The sequence below is a fragment of the Planococcus citri genome, chromosome 5, assembly GCF_950023065.1.
Source record: "Planococcus citri chromosome 5, ihPlaCitr1.1, whole genome shotgun sequence".
Lineage (NCBI taxonomy): Eukaryota > Metazoa > Arthropoda > Insecta > Hemiptera > Pseudococcidae > Planococcus > Planococcus citri.
Genome location: NC_088681.1, coordinates 31,465,160 through 31,491,509, shown reverse-complemented (window position 1 = coordinate 31,491,509; position 26,350 = coordinate 31,465,160). Strand labels below are relative to the sequence as shown.

Here is a 26,350-nt window from a genome sequence, read left to right as displayed (position 1 = left end):
CAACACGATGGCGTTTACTTCTTAAATCAAAAAGTACTGTGTAAAATAAACCCGATGTGTTTACTCGAGGGTTTTATATAGCCTACCATATTTATTTAAACCTGCTCCATCTCGTAGACTTTCATTTCAAACGTACGACTATAGGTACTACAAATGCCCAAGTTATATTTTCATTAAGCTAACATCGAGACTTTGTTTCAATTTATCAACATTTCCAATTACCTATAGTGTACCTAGCTGGCTACTTTCATCTATCGTAGTAGACCATCGAAAATGTTATATACGCGAAAAAAAAAACCATCCTAGTGACCCAGGTATAGGCAGGTACACCCTTTTGCACGTTCATTACGTGTTTCTTTTCACAACACACAGACAAACAGGTATATCGGTCTGTGTAAGCCAATATAGCTAGGTACATTTTAATTAATATAGAGGTAGCGTAGTACGAGTACGATAGGACAGCGTTGAAAAAATAATTAAATTTCAATCATGCAGGGTGGTTTCTCTTTGAAATAACATGGTATCAATATCACACCGCCGCGGCCGGGCCGGGCCGGACCGTAACAAATCAGCAGCTTTGGATATTCCATCGCGGTATCATTATTAATTCATCATCACGCAGCAGCAAACAATTAAAAACAATAACACCGAAGGGCCATCGTCGTCGGTATCGTCTTTTGTCGTATAATAATTGAAAAAGCGGCCTATACTTCCTTTGATTCAATTATGTCAAGGCTCGAATTGGTTAACTTAATTTCCTTCGTTAAAGCAGAAAATACAACTTCACACGTAGGGCTTCAGAAATTTACAAGTTAAAGGGATTCAAGCTCGTTAACAGAAACCAGACAAATTAGGTAATAATCCCATCGCTTTAGAAGCAAAGTCTTGAAATTAATACGCAACTGTTAACAGCCGTCGTCGTCGTGTCAAAGTCGAGTGGATGTTGCGCGAAGGCGAAGGTAACCGATCATTTAGCAGAGTCATTTGACACCGTCATCCCTCTTCGCCCACAGCTCAAAGTGTCGAAAAGCTAAACATTGTTTTTAAATTTCATTTTTCATCTTGCTTTCCTTTAACAGTTTACTGTTTCAAAGACATTTCCGAAAGTATTTCGTTATAATTTAGGAAGGTTGGTAGGTAGGTAGCAGGTAGACGAGTGTAAATTCGCGAGTCGAATATTTCAAAAATGTACAACATTTTCCATCCACCTTTTTGAATTCCGTTCGACGACGATAAAAACCTTCAAAAATTCTCACCTTTCATATTAAAAAATTGTTAGCATTTTTAAAAGAGTAAATGAATTTTTGATGGGTAAAAATAAAAATAAAAATAAAGAAATTCGAACAAAACGTGCATTGCTCCTGGCCTCCCTCCTTCGATACTTACACCGTAACTCTAGCTACGCTTTTTCCATCAAATACTCGTATACGTATGTATACAGCAGCAGTATCGTCGCATTCTTTCGGTTACTTTTTTTTTCGTGTTTTTTAACCGTTTGAGAATTTTTCATCGTTTCGATGTCGCAGTCGTCGTCTACCTACTTTTTTTTCCTCTTTCATTTTACGTAATCAAATCGTATTACCGGTACATTGATCCTTTCATTTGAGTAGAATATTGAGTATTGACAACCTTTACAGCGTGTACGAAGTTCCACGTTGGTACAGTTCAATATACCTACCTATAGATATAGAGCCACAACGTGCGAGCAAATCCTCATTTACAATTCAATTTGGCGTTTTCTTTCGTTCAATTTCCAATACTTACTGCCAAATTGCACACACGTGTAACGTTTACAACGCTCAAAATAAAAAGCCATAGCCAGCAAAATAGCAAATCTTTCCCCTTTCTCGTCCTAATTTTAGTCTAATCATTTGATACTTTTGGGGGAAAATCTTTCAACAATATACTCGGGATGTTGAAAAAAAAAGTCGAGATAAGATAAAAAGGAGCAGAAGTATTTTAAAATTAACTAGGTAACACACGGGGCAACCGGAATCAGAGTTTTCAGACCATATATCAGACTGAAATTTTAGGTAATAATCTAGAATCGCAACAAAATTCATCAAATAACTACATAATTATGTCTATCTTGAAAATCGAAAAGAAAACAATGTTCACAGAAAAAAGTTCAATATTGATCCAAAGGAGTGATCTTCAGACCAGCACTTCAACAAAATTCATGTTCATCGTAGAAAAAAAGATTGGTCTTATTCGCAAAAAAAATGTGTTTTCCTCCACGAATGTCATTTTTAATCGAAAAAAATTACATATGATGTTACAATTTGTTTTGGAGTTCTTTCAGGGTCTTTCTCTAATTGGAAGAAAACCAATTTGTTAACATACCTACAACAAAATCTCAAAACCGGTTATTAATTCGTAAGGTAATAAAGACGAAATTTTCTCAACTTTATATTTTGAACAGTTTTCCAATTTTTTTTATTTTTCAAACAAGACAAGAATTTAACAAAATATCAACATTTTTCATAAACAGGCATTATTTTGCAATTTTTTCTCAATTCGAATTAGAAAAAGATTTCAGTTTGTTGACATTTTGACAAAATATCATAAACCTACACCATTTAGGGATTTTAAACAAAATAATTTTTCAAATATATTTTTTTTCTTTTTTGGATTAATTTTTTCTTTTATTTTTCAATCATTTTACAATTTCTTTTTAATAAGTTGAATTTTGCACATAATAGGCTTACTTCAATTTTCTACACCTCTTTGATTTCTTTTATTTTGGTGACCGCATTAAAAAAAATAATTGAGCGTTTTGTCGAATACTTGGTGCCTAGTTTTTTTTTTCACAATATCGTTTTTTCTTCAGTAGGTAATCTCATTTTTCAACGAAAGATAGTCACGCAATACCATATTCTTTTTCTCCATCAGATTAGGTATGTAAATTTTGTAAATTTTTCCACTTTCTGAATATTTATATATATTTTTTTATTTCAACATTTTTCTGGTGAAAAAATTTGCCTCATTTTTTCAAAATTTGAAAACTGTCCAAATTTTTATTTTCAATTTTTCAAAAATCTATCTGTTTTTCTTCTATCTATGAAACGGGTACCTTTCATTCCTCCATAGTTGAGAGCTTTTTCCCTATACACCACATACGTACTTCCATTTGATTTCATTGCATCAAAAACCAATCAAACCCTAGTAATATAAATAGTGACATTCACCACTCATTTCTCCAAAAATGAAACCTCTCAATACACACAAAAGTATGAAAAAAGCCACAACAGTATCAGCAAACTCTGTAATAATAATTGTAAAAGATAACAACACACGAATTCAAAGAAACGAAAAAAAGTTCTATATTCCTATCCGACTGGTACATGAGTGGTAACTCCTGATGTATCGGGGTATTCATTTATCCTTTTTGGAAAATCTGACCATTGGAACATGGGCATAAAAACCATCATCAACCCAATTCGCACATAGCCTCTAAAATCACCCATCGATTCTGTAAGAAATAATATAAAGAAAGGCTATTATTATCTTTTCGAAAAAATACTCAAGATACAGATAGGTAATAGTGAGGTGGTAAATGTATTGTAGGTGAAGGTATCTACTCGTATATTCCATTCCTTACAATTCTAAATGCAAAAGAAGCGAACCATCACATGATTGTACAACATGCATACAAATGTGAGATTTTCAATAATGTAGGCACTTAAACTGATATATTTACATTATAAAGGAAACCCCAAAACCGTCATACATCATCTTTAGATAAATTTAAAATTCAATATGTTCGTTTCTTAAAGTTAATGCGTAGGTATTTAGTCCAGTTTTCATGCACTTTTATAAAATTTTCATTTCTATACCGAATCATATTATTTTCATACCTCAACGAACACACATTCTACATGCAACTTGTTACAGTAAATACATATGAGTCGTTTTTGTTTAGGCATACACTTTTTACACTAGTGTAATACACTACACCAAATTCACACCCGGTGTAAAATCAGAATCTACACTTGGTGTATTTGGTGTAAACCATACACCACATGTCATTCACATAAAACTCAATTTTTATAAAAAATAAAACATATGTTAATAAAAAAACTAGAATTTTAATTCTCCATGATGGAATAATTGATAACAAAATGGTTTTATAAAATTGATATCATACTCTTCTTACACTACACTGCTTACACCGACTTTGAAATGGGTATAAATAGTGTATACACTTTCTTACACCAAGCCTTACACTGGAACAAAACGAATAAAACTGGTGTATACACCAAGTGACCTTGAGCAAAACGAATAGCGTGCACTACACTAGTGTAAAAAGTGTGCCTAAACGAATATCCCTATTATGTATCATCTAACAGCCCACCATTTATGTTAGTAAATTTTGCGTTACATTCATTCAATTAGGTAAATCTTGGGAAGTAAAAAAATCTCACTTTCAAGAAAGGGAGTTGTTTTTCATTAATTCGCCAGCGTTGCGCAACAGCATAACAGCATAACGTTGCGCATGCGCATCGACTTTCTTCTCATCTTCTCTTCTATCTAGAATGCGCCACAGCCTTACGCGCACAATAGCCTGATGTTGCGCATGCGCAACGACTTTCTTCGCTTCCAAATTCTTTCTTCAAAGAACTGAAGCGTACACTCAAATGCATAACGACCTCCTTATCATCCCTTCATCCCTTCTCACAAGTGTCAGTAAAGCTTGGCATTGCGCAGAGCATAACAACTTTCCTCCTTTACCTGATCTTTCTTTTATGCAGTACCGCACACAAGCTGGTGCAATTTGTAAGCTTTCCCAAAAATTATGTGTAACTTTTACAATTAAGAGCAGGTTATCGTTAACAATAGATGTATCAATTCAAAGAAAGAACTTGATTACTCACTTCATTTCATAAGCTGAAACAGCTTCATCTGTCAGCGTTTTTTTTTCAAATGTAAGACATGATTGTGGGCGTGGGACACATCCAAAATAAGCACATAATTTCCAATTTTTCATTTAACGCCATTCTTTCATCTGAAAATATAGGTACAATGTATGGTAATTAATGACAATAATAGGCAGGTACTTCAAATATCTATGTACTTGAGGAGGTTGGTTACAAAGTTAGACAAACGCCACTTCTACAAAAATTGAGTTAGATATTGATTCTTATAGGATTTTTAACGCTCTTTTCATTGCCGAGGTCTGTTATTTTCAATATAGTACATAAAAGGGTAAAAAACGTGCTCAAAGTTTTGCCTTAGTATCAAACACAGACATGTGCAAATTGTCTTAGTTTCAAAAACAGACATATCCAGGATATGTCTGTTTTTGAAACTAAGATGATAGGATATGTCTCATTTTGAAACTAAGATAATGTTCACATGTCCGTGTTTGAAACTAAGGCGCAACTTTGATCGCGTTTTTTGACCTTTTATGTACTATTTTGAAACTAAGGGACCTCAGAAATGGAAAGAGGGTTAAAAATCCGGTACGTATGAAAACCTAACTTATCTAGACAGTTTCACTTTCAAATTATCTTCATCTTGGTTTCAAAATCAGACAAGTGCATTTTCAGGTTCATTTTATTAGTAGTGGGGGGTGATGGTGGAAGGATATTTTTTGTATTTTTGTTACTCAGTATTATCACTACAATTTGTCAAATATCCGCCGCCTTTACAATGCTGTATATTTTTGTGACAAAAAACGTAGATTTTCTCAAAATCAACCCTGTGGCGTTTGTCTAACTTTGTAACCAAGCTCCTCACTTATAAACGAGTAACTCTTAAGTAAATCTACTATTCAAAAATGTAAAAAAATCAGTAAATATATATGCAGCCATAAGAATGCTATCATTAACATCAAACGGTAATTTTTTTCATCATTTAAATTGGTGAAAATGAATCAGAACATATTTTAAACACAATCATATTATATCTAAAAAATATCTTCTATCATTCATCTTCACTGGTTACAATATTACATGCGCGTATTTATATAATCCATGATTACATACACCTAATCAAAAACTGGTAATAAAAAATCAGAACATAAAGCAGCCAGATGAATGTCATCATCAAAATCAAACGGTAATTTTTGTTCATCATTTTAATGATCATTCTTATTCAAAATAGGCAGAAATGGGCTATCAATGGTGCCATAAATGTATTGAAGTACTTACACTACTATTCTCAATCAATTAGAAAAAAATAAAAAATAAAAAGCCAAAAATCAGTGCATAATTGCAGCCATATAAATGTCATCATTAACATCAAACGGTAATTTTTATCATCATTTTCAATAATACATAGGTATGCTATAATTAGGCGTTGGCTCAAAAATTTAATATGAAGTATGATGAATTGATGAACTTCAAAATGAAATTACCCTTATCCAAAGTCTAAACCATCTCTCAGGAGTAATTCCTCAAAATTTCACCAAAACTGTTGGTGCTGTGAGAAATCTCACACCTTTCTTCGCAAGGGTTGAACATAATTATAGTACAAAATAAAAGCTCATAGATCAGTGCATAATGCAGCCATATGAATGTCATCATCAGCATCAAACGGTAATTTTTTTCATCATTTCAACGAGCACACTTATTCAAAATGCTTTCGAAGAGGGACACAGAATTTGATCAATAACGCTATATTATATACATAATTTAAGGAATTTACTACCTACATAATTTAAGGAATTAAACTACCTAATAAATCTATTAAGCAGTTGAATAAAAATCATCACACAACAAAAAATAAAAAACCTAAGAATCAGAGCATAATTGCAGCCATATGAACGTCATCATCAACATCAAACGGTAATTTTTTTCATCATTTTAACAACCATTCTCATTCGAAATATGCAGAAAAAGGCATTTATTACATCTACTTACATTAGATTAATAATTTATGATATTGTATGTATATGTGAATCCATAACTTGAATTATAAAAATCAACACTTATGCAAATAACAAATATGAAAAGCCTGAAAATCAGTGCATAATTGCAGCCATATGGATGTCATCATCAACATCAAACGGTAATTTTTATCATCATTTTTTAGGCTATTTTCATCCTATCAAAATAATTATGCACGATATTATCATTTACCATCAACATCAAACAATCATCTTTTTCCAGCTTCAATACAAATACATATCTAAATAATACACATGATACCTACATTTGATGCCAAATGCAAGTCGGATTGTTTCATTTAATAATCTGAGTTGTATTACATCAGATTAAAAATGGAAATGCATCCAATACATACATCCGCTTTCATTTTAAGCTATGTATTTTAGTATTAAAACAGTAATTCGTGTTAAAGTCACCGTGCCAACATTTATGTAGAATGAAGATTACAAAATGTATTACAGGTGTATGAGTAAGTAATGTATTTGTTTGAAATTGAAAACTCTAAACCCTCGTACAATGGCCAAGATACAGAGATATTTAAAATGGATTAATTTATACACGTAGGTATGTATGTGTATAATACCAAAGTGATATCATCATCATTATAATATTCAAAAGTAACAGGAGCGTTCCATCACGAAAAAGGTAGAAAAAACAAATGAAAAATAATCAACAATGTACATATTTTTAAAAATGAACGCTTGTTATAATAAAAAGGACATAAATAAAGAATCAGAAAATATTAATTATAATGTATTGATTGAATCATTGTATACAACATTTTCAGAAGTGTGAGGAGACTGATTCAATCCCAAGGCCTTTCAAATTTAAATCGCTTGAATGTTTCAAACTTATTACAATTTTTTTGAGAAATTTTCAATCTAAACTACCTAAATGAAACGAATTTTTACACCACAACTTTTTTAACCCATGTAAATTTTTTCAAAAAGCAAAAACTACTGCTAAAAATTGAACATTTTTCAAATTGAAAAAAAGCACATGATGCTAGTTTTAAAAAATATGTACAAAATAATAATAGAAAATGTGTATAATAATTACATATCTCTCTATCTACTCAATAATACCTAAAAGCAATTGCCAATTACACAAAATACTCACTTTTTCAGATTATTTCTCATATTGCAATTGCACATGCCATCATTTCTATTCATCCCGCACAGGAAATCTAAACCTATAAAAATGAACCAATTAGTACAAATTACAATAAATGATGAAATCTTTGCAACTTTTATAATAGATAAAATAAGAACGTTAAAATTACACATAAATAAACTTTATTTATAGGTAACCAATCCAATAATTCATAATAGTATCCCATATCATTCAATTGTAGCCTGTGTGAGAATAGATTCAACAGATAATAAGTAATAGCATAGGTAACCATTTCAACGAGTGTAAGGTATAGTTGATTTATCATTTACATTTTCCATTTGCAGTTCAGACATTGTGATATTTAATTGAACCACCAAATGCAACGCACCCCAGATATACCAATTACACCCAGTTATTTAGATATGTCTTTGTAGAATAATTGGTAATCCCAATTTACTCGATTAAAATCTCTTATTTTCATTTCATATTTTTATCCATTGAGAAAAAAAAACTAAAACATCAAGTTGAGAAGAGAACTCTTCAATATTACATATTATGAAATTAGGTATGTTGAAAGTACTTGTACACTACGATAGCGGGTAGGTACATCTCATTACTCTAATGCATGAGTTTTATGAATATATTGTAAAGATGAATTTTCTAGAAAACGCTGAAAATCTTTCAGAATATTGTCCCCGATTTGGAGATTATACAAATTGTGGATGGATTCTTACGCGAATTTAATTCAACGACAAACACGAAACATCTATTACCATGTAAAGATGTTTTTTGGACCTACTACCTACACTACATTCTATCTCTTTTTACCTTCACAACGAGTGTAACATTTACGAGCAGCATAATTTGAGAGTACATCAACATGCTAGCACATATTATGTACATGCAGGTGATGCACGAGTGTTCTTCTATCAACATAAATCATCATACTTGTGATAATACTCTTGTTCTTTCATTAATATCCTAGTGATTTTCGCCAATGGCATCTACCAGAGTTGCATTTTTATATTTATATGTAAATACACAATACACAGTACATAGTACAGCTTATTGATCGAAAGATGATTCAATTTGAACAAGAGACTCCGGAGTAGCTGTTTATAGTAATTACTACATAGAAATACATTTTTGGTATAAGTATGCAAAAGTTTCATCTTGATATGATCAATAAATTGCACTATGTGAATTAACCAATAAACTACATATTACATTTATAAACGTACAAATAAAAAGCAAATTTGTATTATCTCATGGTACATACATATATTGTCCTACCTGATGAGCATAATAAAACACCTTGGATAACTGATGAAGGGATGCTGGGTGATAGATGCTTCTTAGTGTTTAGGTCCTGACCAGTGACCATAGATGGGGGTATTTAAAGTTCTTCGCCGTTACATTAATGGCATTATACAGAATAAATTACCTACATGTGCTGTGTATTGCGTAACAAGTTATGATAATTGCAGTACAATTTTTAAATGAAATGCACATTCAATTTGATCCTACATATAACTGATAATTTATTTGTAATGGCAGTCCAAATTGATTGCTTTTCAGGCAACTTTCTTTTTTAAATAAATACTATTTCTGTTAAAAATTAATATATGTAATATCAATAGGTAAGTATTCAGTATACAAAACTATGAAATCATTCAACCACAGCAAACCTAGTGTTAACATCTGGTTTCAACATCAAAGTCAATGTCAATATCAGAGTCATCAGTTAATGTTGAAATCAGTTGTCAATACTTGGATCGTTGGCCAGTATTCATGCTGAAGTTTGAAGATATTACTGGGTGGGATCAGCCCGCAACATTCAAAGTTACAAGTTGATCTAGAAATGAGCTACTGATGCGTCAGATATTAGTCGACATTGAATAGTTGAAGTCAACGAATGATGCTGCATCATCTGTCTACATTCAGAGATGTTAGTTGATGTTCATCTACGTTGAATGGATGAAGTCAATAGATTAAATGCTGCATCAGCAGATGTTAAAATCATCCATCAACATTCACATTCATTTTGTTGAAGTGAGCAGTTGACACATAACTCTGGGAGTTGAGAGAAGAAGACCTTTTTGAGAACACTAAAATTTTTCATTTTATAACATCACCCTTAATTTGCTAAATTAAAAATAGTATCATTTCAATTTTCCCCCAAATATTTCAGAGTAATATTTACAACATTGCAGAAATGGCACTATACTTTGATGGGTGATGTCTCTCTGGCCATTGATGTCACAATGCTATTGCAATGCTTACTGGGCAGTTAATGTTGAAATCAGTAATTTATGCTTCAGATACCTACCATTTACAATGCTAATCAATGTTGGAAGTAAAAAGAAGATGCTAAGATAACTTCCCTATATTATTCTAAAGTAAATCGTCACATCAACCAGTCACAAGTTGTTGAAGTCATCTAAAAAATGTTCAGGTCATTCAATGACATACATGCACATAGAAGTCACAAGCTGGTGTGAAAATGCAGCAGTTCAGATCAAAGTTATTGGTCAACATTGAAGACATCAGAAACTCATAGATCCACAGTCAAGTCATATGCAATGGCTTGCCAAAGTTATTAATTGATCAGTTCACCTATGAGAACATTTCAAATTGTTTACTTGATAGGTGATGAATTGACTTTGAAGTCACAGCACTTAATAACATTCGCCATTTTGAAATTATTATTAGAACAAATAAAACATGATTTGATCACGTTCAACAACATTAAAACCCACCTTACCTATCACCATATTTCATTGCATGCTTCTGTTTGCAAGTAAACCAAATACCACAGCCCATTTTCAAGTTGACTTTGAAGATTGACATGGTTCTCAAAACATTAAGATTTTTCACTTTCATACAAAAGTTAAGAAGGAAGGCAAATGTTTGGTGGGAGTAACTTGATGGAACTTGGTTCCTATGACACATCTAAAGGGCTCACGCCCAATCCATTAAGTAGGTAGGTTCAATAGTGAATGACTGAAACAAAGTAGTCAACTTCCCTTCTAGAATGTAGCAAGTACAATCTTCAAAGTTCAAACATCCTATTAGTACAATAATGAAAAAATATATCGCCTCTAAAAAAAAACAAAGGAAGTTAGATAAACATTAGGTTTAGGTACATGATCAAACGCATCAAGGCAGTAAGAATATTTTATGTAGAAGTATGAAGTACAAATTACCTGGTGTTATTTCTGTTCTTTCTTTAAGAGTAAGTGTAATGCAAATGTCTCAGTATTTATGTACATATCATTTCTCTTCTGCTGATTTTCAACATGACGATTCCTACCATTTATTCGCGTACGATGATTTAGTTAACAAAAACAATTCTAGTTCATCGGGATGCCACCAATTAAATGCATACAAGTGCACTATTCGGACGCATTTTCTTTTACAACAATTTTTCTAATGCCATTTTTTCTAAAACTGTATTCACTAATGACGAATTTCCCAACATCACTTTCAGTTATCTGTAACGCATTCTCTCTAACACTAATTTTGTATTGTCTAGCAGAGAAGAATTGAAGTTAAAGACGTCTGGTGCAAAATTATCAGTCATTATTGCTAATTCCAAAAAAATAAAGAAAAACAGCTATAAGCTTCTCAATTTTTTTCGGTTTTTCAAAATTGACAATAATGACTGAAAAATTGGCACTGCTGCATTCCGTAATACTGATTTCCCTAGTTTTAGAAATTAAGTATTTTGGTACTTGGCTTAATTAATTCGAAATATTTGAGAAGTAGAAAATTTAAAATCAAGAATTCACCAGAAAGTAGGTGATTTGCTAATTTTCAAATGGTTAGTACAACCTCCAAAGCGGTCTTAGTGACTGGCTACTTTATCCAAGAAACTTGTCAATGCGTTTTCATTGCTGCCAGAATCAAACAATTTACATTCCATGGACGTATCAATGGTAATGCAATGCAACAAATAGCAAGGGTTATGGCACCCAGTAAATATAATTTGAACGCCATTATCACGATAAAGCCAAATTATTTTTGCAAATTACAATTACATCACTACGACATATTTAAATTTGCATCCAAACATCCTCCCTTCTTCACTCTAAATCTCAGCCAAGAAAACAATTTTTTTGTCGGCCAAATTCAAATCATATCTCAGTTCTTGAGTTATTACATATAATTATAACACTTGAATTTTCTGTCTGTGTCTGAACAGAAATGAAAGCAGGCTTGAAAAAAAATTTGGTAGTGGAATGTAGTAAACCAAATTGATGCAAATGAGTATCCAAAATTACGAATGGTCTTCAATGGTTTCCTTGATTTGAAATGTTTGATTTTGGTTCTGGAGTAATTCTATGGTTTCTTTCCTGTGTCAAGTCTCACTTCTATGCTTGCTTCAATCCTTATTATTAAGTTGTTTCATGTTTGGTAAAGACAAGAGCCATTCAAATTTTCGCGTTTTGCCGGTTCTCTGGGATTTTGCTGTTTTTTTTTTTTTTACATTTTCTTCCTGTTCCACGAGTTCACAGTTGGATGAACCATGAGGATTGAGGATATTGCGCTTCTAAACCTGTTACAAATTCATCGCAGCTAAAAAAAAAATGTAAAAATTGAATTATGAATATTATTTATGCCATCCCTTCAATTCCAGCAAATTCAAAGTTCAATGTTCACTAACAAATCAGAATATTATACATAGGTTGTTATAGTTACATAGATATTTCTTCAATTAATTTTACCACCAATGGTATAAAACATAATTACACGAAAACTGTGAGGCTAATCCCAGAAATAACATTAAAGAAATCTAATTTCAACACTGGAATGAGCCGCACTTTTATTTCACGCAGTTCCAGAAATAGGTACTTGAGTGCTGGACAATGTATCATCAATGAGAAAGCAATATTCATTTTTTAATTATAGCCACTAGAGAAAAAATAGGAATACTTCAACACTTATCATAGGGAAAACACTGGAAGAAAAATGAAGATTACTTCACTATATGGATTTTCAGGACCAAATGGAAATAAAGAAGGTGCGTAGCTAGTAGTAATGGATCGATCACAAAAATATTTAAATCTCCCACAGATCGCTCATCTTTACATTACAGTAACGCGGATGAAATGTAGAGATACAGAAGAAAAAAGACTGAACACTTCAGTGTTCTTGAATAATGCAAAGTCAAAATTGCTACACAGAATCGAAAACGAAAATTTCTGATGTGAGTAAAACTCATCCTGTTCAAATCCTAGGCTAGGCAAACATGCATATTTGTACACAGGATGGGTTTCCTATGTTACTAGTGAAAGGGCGTTATTTAGCACCAGAACACCCTGTATACGTCAAGAAGATGAACAAAAACACCATATTGTTGAAAATCGGAAAATCCTCTTCTTCGGTTGATTTGAAACACGCAGTTCAATGTTAAATAAGTACCTAGAGAAATTCTAAAAAATAAATCATTAATTTGCATGCGTTGATATAGGTATTAAAAAGTCAGCAGAGTAAGAAGACGGAAGGAAAGAGACAAAGAGATGTTGGAATTTCATAATCCATTAGAATTTACAGGAAAATAGACATTTCTTGATTCATAAAATTCAATGAAAGTTTTCAAGTGTATTGGCAAAATGGGATAAATAAATGGGAGTAACACAAATATCATATCATTACCTTCAAAATAATTAACACGCGTATGAATATTTTAAATCACTCGACCCACACTCTGATGCGTAAATTATTTGATCATTTTACTCGCACATCAAGGATCAGTAAGGTAATTCATTCAAACCACATCAAATTCCCAGACCCCTGGTTCTTAAAGTTCAGCCCATCTTTTTTCGATAGGTACATTTTTTCGTCAAATTACATACCTATTAAAAAAAAAAAAAAAATTGGTTCGATAGAGTTTTTCTGTTCTTTGATGTCTGAATTTTTTTCAATTTTTCGACTCCCTGATAAGTTTTTATGAAGAAGGAAGACTCATTTCAATGGAAATAAAAAAAGAAGTCTGATTTCAAAAATCTATAAATTTAGTTTTACCAAATAATTCGTATAAGATCAAGATAATTTCATGACAAATTCCTTACACGAATTACAATCAATATTGTTGCTCACTATTTCTCACCCATTTTCATTCTAATTCCTCTCAGCTCGCTTCGAACCTCAAACACACCTTTTCCTTGCTTACAAAAATATTATTATCGTCTGAAAATAAAAACAGACCAATAATTATAATAATATAATATATTTAAAGAAAGGAATCCTTAAGTATGTATCAACTTTATACACAGTATCCGAATTAATTTCAGCGATTATGAGAAAAAAAAAGAATTAAACTCTCAATACTATTTCATCGATAAAATTTTCAACAAAATCGCAGTAGTGCTAGTTTTTTCTTAGCGAAATTACATTATAAGGGTCCATAATTTATATACCTATCAATTAAATTAAAAATATGTAAAAAAAGAAAGAAATAAAGAAAGAAAAGAAAGAAACGAAAAATCATAAAAGAACATACAGACACTAGACAGCTACCACGGATTACAACACACAACATCGTACTTTTTCAATCGAAAGGTATCGATTTTTAAAATGATAAAATATAAAATATTCGATCATAATACGATACCAGATAGTACGTAGTATGTTTTCGCACCATCCTCAAGAATCTTCAAAATTCATTATTAGATATAATATTTCAAACTGAACGAAAAACAATAAATTCTGTCCAACTAAATAATAATTCAAATAAAAAGTTTCCAAGCGAACGCATAAAATTACTATTGACGAACTAAAAAGTAAATTTAAAAAATATATAATTTATAGTCAAGCGAAAATTTCATTTAAAAATTTGTCAATGTTTCCTTTCTCTTAATCAATAAGTCACGAGTAAAACATCAACGCAGGCACGAGGTCAATATTATCTCAACGTATTCCGTTGATGTGTTTGTGTAAGTGTGTCCATCGAAATACAATGATTGTTGTAATATAAAATATATACAGTGTTATTTTTGGCTCCTTTGAATTATCCTTTCATTATCATTTATCCGGTTCGGGTATCTATAGCATACCTAGTATGTATGCGTATGAACGTAATTGCCTTTTTTCGTATTACAAAGACGTTACGTTTTTCGTTTTAATTTAATAACGTCGACGTTTATTAGGAAAATCTTCGTGACCGGGATGACCACCATGCCCCCAACGACGCGGATACTGTTCATCTTTCCGTCCTCCTTCGAAGCGTGAATTTCGTTCCATGAACATATTCTGTTCCTAATTATCGGAGAGAACCGATACAAAGACAATAATAAACGAATATTCATCATTAGTTATTTTATCTTGACCACTGGGAAGAATAACATGATATGAGTTTTTTTTTCTTAAACAAGCTTTTCGTATTACATGTATCAAGTTTGGCATTAAATCTTTCCACATGTAAACACATTTCATAGAGACTATATAACAATTGGTAACGAAGCTTTGGCTCAGTAACAAAGTGGTATTCACACGTTCTAGTGAAATTTGCTGTTCACCGCAGACCCATAAGTTAGTACAGTTGATTGACGTTCGATAAAAACAATATCATAGATCGAAATATGTATTAATTTGAGTTCAACTTTTTCAAACTCGTGAATCGAGACACGACTTCATAGTTTTACATTTTTTATTTACTATTTTGCTCATTTATATCCACACAAGACGAAAAAACATTGCTTCACTTCCGAAAAATCCAGCAAAAATTATTCGCAAATTTTTGTAGGCAAATATCTCATAATTAGCCTTATATGTATCAATCGAAGTTTCAACTCTAAAGAACACTGCTGCATTCATATAACTGAGTATATTTTTAATTATCTGATCGAGGTCAGGTGCCCCTAGAAAGGAAGGGCGATTCACAGCCAAATTCTGAAGCCCAACTGAAGTAGGATTCTCTGATTTCACTCAGTTTTTGTTTACGAGTTTCATCGCAATTTTAGTTTCCTAGAGGAGAGAAGAGAGGCCAATCTTCGTAATTCCGATCATCAGCCATTTTTCACAAATCTACATATAGGGAAAAATAGGACTAGTGGGTGGGGTGGGCAGCGGGATTTTAGGCCTGCAGATGCGGGAGTTCTTCGCATGGGTCCCACATCAGAAAAAACGATCCAGAGTTCTAGGGCAATTTCCTATGACCAGATTGGAGACGTCAGTGCTCAAAGTTCTGGTTCACTTTGAACAACTTGTAAGAATTACCATTTGCTAAACAGAAGAAGGCAATTTTACAAAAAATGTCATCAAAGTGCTATCATGGTATCTAAGTTTTTTTTTTTTTTTTTTTTTTTTTAAATCACTACCTAGACCTGCCTTTTTTCAACCAAATTTTCAGAAAGCTGTCAACACCTCCCTCCCCCTCTACACATACACACAAATTAACAGTCCAATTTCTCATAGGAAAATTTTCAAAAAAAAATATAAATTGGAAAAAAAACGTATTTTTTAATTTCATCAAAAACATACGTACTTTTTTTCAATGATTTGAAGGTTTTTTTGCACGTTGACTAAATTCACTACTTTTTCACTGCTTTCACAACCCATTTTTAAAGTCACAACTTTTTCACTACCTGTTAGATACCCTTGTTATTAATTTTTGTTTTTTCAAAATTGCAGTGGGTAAGTAGGTATCTAGTAGTTGAAATTTTATAAAATCCTTGACAAAAACGTTGAATTTTTTTTAAAAATATAAATAAAAAATCTGAAAAATGCTGATTATTAGATTATTAAAAATAATGTACAATTTTTTTTTCTTCAACACTCTCGTTTTTCAAAATGTTTGGGGAAATCAGGAAGAGAGGAAATACTCAAAAAAAAAAAAACAACACGGATTTAATCAGTATTTCCACGAATGACTACGCCCCCTTTCCTGCTCAAACTATCACTTCAATAAATTTACAGTAACCAGTAGGTCTAGATTCTATTGAAAGCATTTTCCAGGACCTCAAAAACATAGAGAGGTCATAACTCAAGACTGGTTGAACTTTGAGGAAAATCTGTTGGCCAGGGGCTCGAGGAAAATTAACAGAGAAACGATTCAAAATCAATAATAAAAATTCAAAAAGTTCCAAACTGCTACAATGCAGATCTTCATTATTACTTTCTTATTCTTTGAAACAAACTAATTTTCAAATGACGGTTTATTTTCAAAATCTCCGAAGAAGGGGGACCCTTGGGAACGGGTCCTTTTTCAAGGGAAAAGACAGACAAATTACGAAAATGTGGTATAATTAATTACCCTGAAAATGCTATGACAGGAAAAAAATCGCTAGATATTTTAAAATCATATTTTCCTTCGTCGTAAAAATAATTGTAATAAGTACGTATGTTTATTGTATAGAAAACCACCGGTATCATCAAACACGTGGTTCTCATTATTTTTCTAAATATTCACGTGCATATGCGTGTTCGTGTACAATAGCTGATGAGAAAATATTTCCTTACAAATAATACATGATCCTTGAGAATTATGGTATGTGTAAAATCCAGTAAGAGTTCGTGATAATTTTTTTCATTACTCATTAGAATAGAAACAGAATTCATCGATAATCATTGGAAATTCTGCGATATCAAATATTATCAATCTTACTTATACGAAATTCGAATAACAACGGTAGAGAAACAGATGCAGGTATTTGGATATTCGCAGTAGAAACGATAATCTTTGAATTTCGCGCGAAATATTTCAATTCATATGCCCTGTCAAAGCATAAACATTACAATTACAAAAATTTCTCACTGTATCGAATATTACACCAGCAGTAAGTTGCAAGAAATTCGATGGACGTTTGCAAAAACACATATCACGAGTGAATTACAGAAAAAAGGTGAATACCACTTCTGCTACTAGCACTGTAAAGCTTCCATTACCACGTTATCATTTTTTTTTTTTTTTTTTCAGAAATAGCTTTACAATGACATACTTTGTAATTTCAATACAAAATATCATAATAGAGATACGACTTACTCGTAATCTGAACCATTAAATATTATTACCAATAAAGCACGTGACAAAATACATACGTAATAACTTCGATATCAATACCTATTGCCTACTACTCTGATCTACCTATGTCGAGTAATGGTCTGTCAAAAAAGCCAACACAGGAGAAAAAAATCTCGAAATAATTTACGATGATTGACCATAATAAATGCACATAATGTAGGCAATAGATATGTAATTCGGTACACTCTCACATAATCATTAAAGAAGAGTGCTAATGCTGATGGTAGTCGCGAATATGATAAATAAGTAAATGTAAGCAAAAACTTGACGATACTAGCTATTCGAATTACCTACAGAAAATCCGCTGCTGTCGTATTTTCTCTCATTTGTCGTAAGTGGCAAAAAAATATGACTACTTTGAGCGTGGACGAGTGAGAACGAAACAACTTCATCATTTATTCTAATCCGTGTTTTTTTGTTCCGTTTTATACGACGAATTAAATACGTAATAAATAATAATAGTCCAATTAATTAATCGATATTGCAACAGGCGAATGCATAATCGACTTATGCAGAAAGTTCCAGTAGCATGGGATGATAATCGAGTGATAGATGGAGGGAAAAAACCGATTTTTCAGCTCATTTATTCGGTAAGCTGAAAAACTGCATGATTTACTTACAATAAATAAGCGAAACCGTGAGGTTATCGAGAAAACCAGTTCAATGGTTTCGAAATACGCGATTTTTAGTTACACCAATTACCACCATGCTGACCTTAGGCTTTTTATTTTCAACTACGCGTATAACTGAAGCAGAACATGATCAATATCGAGTGGTTCTCAATTCGAGTTTATATTACTAATTTTTCGGATTTTTTTACAACACTTGAATAGCCTTAAAATCTATCTCAAAAATTTTCAAAGCCATGATCTGAGCGTCAAAAAAAATTCCAAAAATCAATGTCAAAAGATTTTCGCTGTCAGGGTACCTACAAATCAAGAGATATTCAGAAATGCAACTGGACTAGAAAATGATCAAAAATAGATTAGAATTTATTTGATTCTGAGTGTATTGGATAAGTGACGAAAAAAAATTGAAAAATACACACTCCTAGGCTCCACGAGGTGTATAATAAAATATCAAAATGAAACGCTGAAATATTAGCCGCATACTTCTCAAAAACTTCCCAGTATTAAGGGGAGAGGGAGGAAGAGAAATTGTCAAAATTTTACACGTTAATTTTTCACTTTTTCAACAACGTTCGATTTATCAAAAAAAATGTTGTGGGAGAATAGATGTAACAAAATATCTTTATAATTTTTCATTTTTCAAATTTTCAAACTTTCTAATCAAACTTAGTAGAATATCAAAACAAATGATTACAATATTTTAAAAATGCAATTCTGTTTTTCAAAACTGACTTACAACAAACAATTCACAAAATTTGTTTAGGTGGGGGGGGGGAGAAGAGGAAGAGGAGAAGGAGGTGTGAACTAAAAAAATTTGAATTCTGATATTAGGGGGAGGAGCAAGACTTGCAGAAGTAGCCAGACTGATAAACATCCTACTCAAGACCACCCCAACTATTTTAATTCAAAGTGCCCAAAAAATGTTACAGACTAGATGAAATGTTCCCCCAGGGTCAAAATTATTCAGATTATTAGCATCCATCGACAACGAAAGTAAAATTTTTTAAATAATCACCAAAGACCACTGAACTAATTTACCTACCTAATTTCAATGTGAGATGAACTGCCCAAGTCAACGTTGAAATTTTTAGGCAACAAAAATCGCAGAACAATAATAAACAAATTATATCAGGTACATGTAGGCAACCAGGCACCAAGTGGAGTGTATACATCGCGTGATATCAAATGCGGCGATACTCGTAATTTAATTTATTTGCGTTATACTCGATATTACAAAATAATATTATTAATATTGCTCATCGAACGGCGCCACCGGAACGCCACATCGTTCTCTAGGCACGAATATACCATATTTAAATATCTCAGCATACCCAATACTACGAGCGTATAATTTCGCATCGTATTATATCGTATCGTATCCTTAGCATATGAATTTATAAAACACATTATGCACAATTAACCCTATTAATTAAGTCGAATATCGTTTCTTATTAGCTTATACGACACGATACATAAATTACATGTGTACGTCGGCGTCGTCTTCGACTTAATATACTTATTCGAGAGCAATTTCAAAATACACATCAGTTGCCCGCAGAGTTCAATTTGATGAACGATATCGTATACCACGGAGTAGAAAAATTTTATCCTAACGTAATTATCAATCTAGTAAAGCACAAATGAAATTTGCGCACAGTATTCGAGTTTTTTCAAATTATAAAAATTTCAATACGTATCATATCTCTTTGTTATTTGATTAGATTATAGGCGCTAATAATTGTTCAATCCATTATATTCCTACGTGTTCGAAAACTCGTCTGTAGAAAATTCCTAGCGAGAGAGGCAGGAGGATAGAAAAGACGAGCATTAAGTAAAAAAATAGAATAATACGAAATCATCGAGTAATCAACTGCGAATGAAAGTAAAGTACTTGTGATTGCCCTTTCAAATGATGGGAAAAAGTAAAAAACAGCCTCTTTTTTTCGTGTTTATGTCTTTCGAGGTTTTTAACACGTGTTTTCTACCCTCTTCCCTCCTTCCCACACCCGGAACAGTACATCAGTCGATAATTTAACATTCTCTGGCCACATTTATCAAAATGTTCCGAGTTCACGATTGTGAAATAAAATCAAGTAAGTAAAAGTACACGCAGATCGATTTCGATACATTCGTAATTCTACACCCTCAACAACAAAGATCATCGTAATATATCCTTATTCGTATTCGTACAATGGCACGATTCCATAAACACGTATATAGGTACCTATTATACGTAAAGTTACACATCGTGTAACGGTACCACGCGAAAAAAATATGTATGAAAATCGCTCAGTAATTCGCCATTTTGAGAATTATATCATTTATCTAGAATACACCTTATATTATTACGGTATCGCACGTCGTCATCGTAGTCGTCTTTTAAAAGGTAGCTCAGCTCAAGCTACACATTTTCGTACACAGTATTAAACTTTTCGTATACATTTAAATAAATTACATACGATACGAATCAGAATAAATGATGAAATATACGACGAATTGATTCGTCGGCGTCGTCGTCGTCTCACTTTCTTCACGCGTTCGCAGGGTCGTCTCCTGCCCTAGCTGTCTAACTTTCTCCGCTATATCTCTTGGGCGCCTACTCCTCACTTTCATCATCTCAACACCTACCTAGTACCTGTAAAGGCGTCGTCGTCGTATCGTCGAATCCGTAACATTAACGCAAATCCAAATTCCTTTTTTTTATTCTCCTTTTTCACGAAGAAAATAATAAAAGCTATAGCGTTTTTTCAAAAATACGACGAAGAGTCCAACAAAATCCCTACATATTACATCAGTCTTTTTATTACTAGTATCGGTAGCTATTTATATAAAAAAAAAAGTTCTCTGAGCATATTGTAGCACATTCACTTTTTTTTGCCATCAAACATCCAAGTCGAAATGATATTTGACTAACGAAGCGTAGTCCACCACATGTTTCCAAGTAAACAGATAATAAACCTACGTCAAACAAACACCTACGCAAATAGCATATCAGGTGAATTGTCACAGAGCAGTAATAATCCGGAATCACTTTCAAAACTTGAGAGAAGGAAGAAACGACTAAATAGCGAAGGGAATCCTTACACGATACGACGAGAAAGATACAAGCGCAACAGCGGATTTATCATACGTTCGGAATCCACGTCGCGAAATAATCGCTATCGTAGAAAATCTGACAGCAGACTTTGCAAACGATGTGAACACGGATTTACAAACAAGCTATCATTATCTATAGACCATTGCACTCGTATTAGCTACGGTTTCAGTATCGTCAAAAATTATCATCTTATTCGTCATTGAGATTTTACTCAACATCTTTTATGGAATATAATTCGATAAAATAAAACAGAATTTTTCTAAGCATGAGATCAACTCTACAAAGAGGAAACATTGTCCCAATCTTCAAAAAAACGACTAGCATTTATTTAATCGACAGAAAATGAAGAAGGGGACTTTATTAAATCATCCACGACGTTGATTTTAAAATTATTTTCGTTTTATACCGAAACAACAAAGTTAAATTAGCCTCTTTTGCGGAAACCATAGATCAATCATCAACGTGAGATTTTCAACGAAATAAACTCGAAATTAACTTAGAAAAAATTCAAACAACGGTCAATTTACATACCCCAGGCGCATTTCCAGGACCTAAAAGAAAAAAACAAAAAGAACCAAGAATTAGCTAAAATATAAGAGAAAAACGTCAATATTTAATAACAAAACAAAAGCGAAATGAACAAAAATGAGAATAAAAAATCATGCAAGGTACGTTACAAACGAATGATTATTCACAAAAATTTTACCCCTTCCTCGTTTATAATCAATACATAAACTCCCTCTCAAGGAGATGAACAAATAATAAACAGCAAAAAAAATTCAGCAGATCCAACTTCTACATGTAAGCTCTACATAATCATCATTCATAAAGTACCTGCAGATTTCAACTCTCTTACGTTAACATCTGTGTCGAATTTACCTTGTTCAAAATTTCCGTTTGGACCAGCACGATCTTCCATTTTGATTTGATGGGCCTGAAAACACAAATTATCGTGTAAGTGATATGATTGATTAAAAAATTGATAAATAATTTAATTGAATCATATAAGCTAGCTAATGTTTCTGGATTTTTTCGGCACATCTAAAAACATGTAAAGTTACAGATGCTTCCTGTCGAGAATATTTTTTGTACCCTCGAAAATTTTCTTTTTGGCACTTTTCTATTCATAAAAAGAAATAGAAAGCGTGGCGAGAGGGATTACATGAATACGATTAATCATATAAGTCATTAACATGATTCAACTTTGATGTTTAAAATAATAATCGAATCCATTCATCAAGGTCAGTATTTTCATACTTTCACAATGGTACTGAAAATTATATCAATATGAACGGAGTACTCGATTCAAATTAAGAAATGTACCTTGGACTAAATCGGCACATCTCATACGATATTATTGTAAAAGATGCTTCCTGTCAAGAATGCTTCTTATACCCTCAAAAAATTTTCATGGCACTTTGCTATTCATGGAATAGAAATAGAAAGCGTGGCGAGAGGGATTACATGAATATGATCGATCAAAAATGAATCATTTATCAGATTAATTAAATAGCATTAGAAATAATGATAGAATATATTCACCAAGGTCATTACTTGGAACTTTCACAAAAATTACATCAACATGTACCGAATATATTCAAGTTGAGAAATGTATCTTGGACTAAATCGGCACACCTCTAACGATATAATTGTGAAAGATGCTTCCTGTCAAGATTATTAATTCTTGTACCCTCAAAATATTTTCATGGCACTTTTCTATTCATGGAATAGAAATAGAAAGCGTGGCGAGAGGGATTACATGAATATGAGCAATCAAATGAATCCTTTACAAGATTCAGCAATTGGCACTGTAAATAATAATAGAACCTCTTCGCCAAGGTCAGTACTTGGCATTTTCACAAAAATTACTGAAAATTACATCAACATGTACCGAATATATTCAAGTTGAGAAATGTACCTTGGACTAAATCGGCACACCTCATACGATTAATTGTAAAAGATGCTTCCTGTCAAGATTACTAATTCTTATACCCTCAAAATATTATCATGGCACTTTACTATTCATGGAATAGAAATAGAAAGCGTGGCGAGAGGGATCACACGAATATTATTTCTCGTGTAGATGATAACGCAGCAGGCATGGTCAAGTTTTCGTTACCATCAAAATAAATTACTCTTACTAATATCTAATCTAAAATTACATCGAGAACTAGACGTATTCATTATACATTTTTAAAAAAATTAAATAAAATGTATCTTGAATTAAATCGGCACATCTAATACGATAATACGTAATAGATGCTTCCTGTCAAGAATTTAATATACCCTCGTAAAATTACTTTGGCACTTTTCAATCCACTACAGAGAAAGAAAGCGTGGCGAGAGGGTAACCGTGAAATAACATCATTCTATACCTGAATAAACATATTGTTTTCTTGTTGTCTCCGTCTCATATCGTCTTCTTGATGATGCATACGCATGCTCAAATCATCGGTGTGTCTTCTCATCATATCATCGTCCATCCTTCTCTGTTCGTCAGCTTGACGTTCTTTCAATTCCCATTCGATCTTTTGACGATCTCGATCCATTTCACGTTTTCTAAGTTCTAAGATTAAAAAAAAAACATCAAATATTGGACAAAAAAAACACACCAAAAAGCATTAATGAGAAACACTCACGTTCTCTGAGCATTTCAGTTTCGTGTTCAAATCTGGCATACTCCATTTGAGCTTCGAGTTTCTCTTCTTCAGCTTTCAATTCGCGTTTCAGCGCATCTTCTTTCTGTTTATACAGATCGTACAGTTGTTTCCAACGAGTACCGTATTCGTACTCGAAAGAAGCTTGATTAGCGAAACGAGGACCGACCTAAACAGACAGATATAATCAGTACACTAATACGCCCATGTAGTGACCAACCTACGAAATAAAGCTTACCTCACGAGATTTGATGTATTCCTGAGGTTTTCGAGTAATTGATTTCTCAGGGAAACCATCAACATCATCGATGACATCGTACGGTTCAACGATCGCTGGTCTCAAGGAACTGCAGAAAAAAAAAGTGTGATGTATTTTCGATTCAACGCGAGAAAATGATAACAAAAGATCTTCAAGATACCTGGTTAAGAAGAAACACCCTTCGGCGCATCGGCGCAATGCGAGTAAAGCAGTAGGTTTGCGAGCGAATTCGACAATACCTTCTTTCAACGAATTACCACGGTCATCGACGAGTATTTGGGCACGTTCGATCTACAAGAGACGAAACGACATAACAAATGCACCAAAATAAAATACGAAACGCATCATACAGATGACTTACTTCACCAAAAACGGAGAAAGCGTATTCCAATAGTTCATTCGTAACCCATTGAGTAAGATTTTTCACTTTAATAGCTGCACCGACCGGTGCAAACCGAACTTTCAGTGCTCGGTTCTTTCTCATCGTGCCATCAAGTTCGCGTTTAGCTCTTTCAGCATTAGCACGGTAGTCCTAAAATGAACATGAAAAGTAATTCGTTTAAAACGTAACCAACACACGTAGAATTACAAGCAACGAAACATCATTCTTACCAGACGAACGAATGCGAACATTTTTTCAGCGTTAACGAAACACTCGTTAATTTCTCCGAATTTTTTGAACATCTCAGTAACTTCTTCTTCGGTGATTTCAGCCAAGTTTCCGACGTATAATCTGCATCGAGATGAGAATTTTTGTTCGGCATCGTTTTTGGGTGGAAGATCGTAAGTGTTTCCAGACATCGTAGAAAGTTTATCATGAATCCTGTCCTGAAATCGTAAACATGACAATTATTTACAAATCAAGGTCATCAGATAGAAGACAGTAAACTCTCGAATGTACATACTTCGCCGCGATGCATTCGACCGGCATCATCTCTGTCGCCTCTCATCGGTCCGCCACCTCTTCCGCCACGACCTCTGCCTCGGAGACCGCCACGATGCGGTGGACCGTCATGATTACCTTCGGCCATAGCGCCATCGTGGTCACCGGCATTCTACGATCAAGCCGAAAAAGGTTGTTACAAATTGTTTCGGGGTTCACAAAGGGTGAATTAATACCGAAGTGTTTTACGAACTTGATCACTGGGCGGTCTATTATCTCGATCTCTACGCGGTCCAAATCGGGTAAATCGGCCACCGCGTCCACCTTCATGGCCACCTCGTGGGTTCTCAGGGCGATGATTCTGATTCTGATTCTGATTCGGCTTACTCGGAGGACCGTTTTGTTCTGGTTTTTTATCTTCAGACATGGTTGAATGATAAAGTACTTTTAGAATTAAAATCTTACTTTACAACGATAGTTGAGACAATAATCCGTTCAACAAATAAAAACAATTAAAATTAAAAGTAAATCACGCTACGATTTTACTTTTATAACGAAACAACATTAAATTTTAAAGACACACAAACAGCAAAATGGCTGAGCCGCTGGCGAAACGCGAAAAGAAAGGAAGGGAAGGATTTTCAACTCATCCATCAGCCGATTCATCGATGAATTCGATTGTGTAGGTTGAAAAAGTAGGTATTTCGGTAAAAAAAGTCTGATTTTACCGTAAATGGCGTAAATACTTCGAAATTACTCCATTTCATCTGTGACAGGTGTGAGTGCGTACGCGTGAGT

General features: G+C 33.1%; 1 protein-coding gene across 4 annotated transcripts; it reads right to left on the bottom strand.

The window, feature by feature from the left end:
• Window positions 1-3,251: 3,251 nt before the first annotated feature.
• LOC135849517 (hrp65 protein-like) lies at window positions 3,252-26,167 on the bottom strand. Of its 4 annotated transcripts, none has more exons than XR_010559554.1 (13): window positions 25,806-26,167; window positions 25,575-25,724; window positions 25,282-25,497; window positions 25,031-25,201; window positions 24,830-24,960; window positions 24,649-24,757; window positions 24,393-24,579; window positions 24,129-24,319; window positions 22,588-22,687; window positions 22,285-22,304; window positions 8,010-8,082; window positions 4,875-5,005; window positions 3,252-3,472 (listed from the first exon to the last, which is right to left on the bottom strand). XR_010559554.1 is itself a non-coding variant. In XM_065369994.1 (11 exons), exons 1-11 carry the CDS (start codon window positions 25,977-25,979, stop codon window positions 15,132-15,134), a joined length of 1,581 nt encoding a protein of 526 aa, XP_065226066.1. In that variant the 5' UTR covers window positions 25,980-26,167; the 3' UTR covers window positions 14,217-15,131. The 4 variants fall into 4 exon arrangements, 2 of the variants coding, with proteins under 2 accessions (XP_065226066.1, XP_065226067.1); XR_010559555.1 differs by having other exon boundaries at window positions 22,633-22,687; window positions 25,806-26,166; XM_065369994.1 differs by lacking the exons at window positions 3,252-3,472; window positions 4,875-5,005; window positions 8,010-8,082 and adding an exon at window positions 14,217-15,263.
• Between the last annotated feature and the right edge of the window lie 183 nt (window positions 26,168-26,350).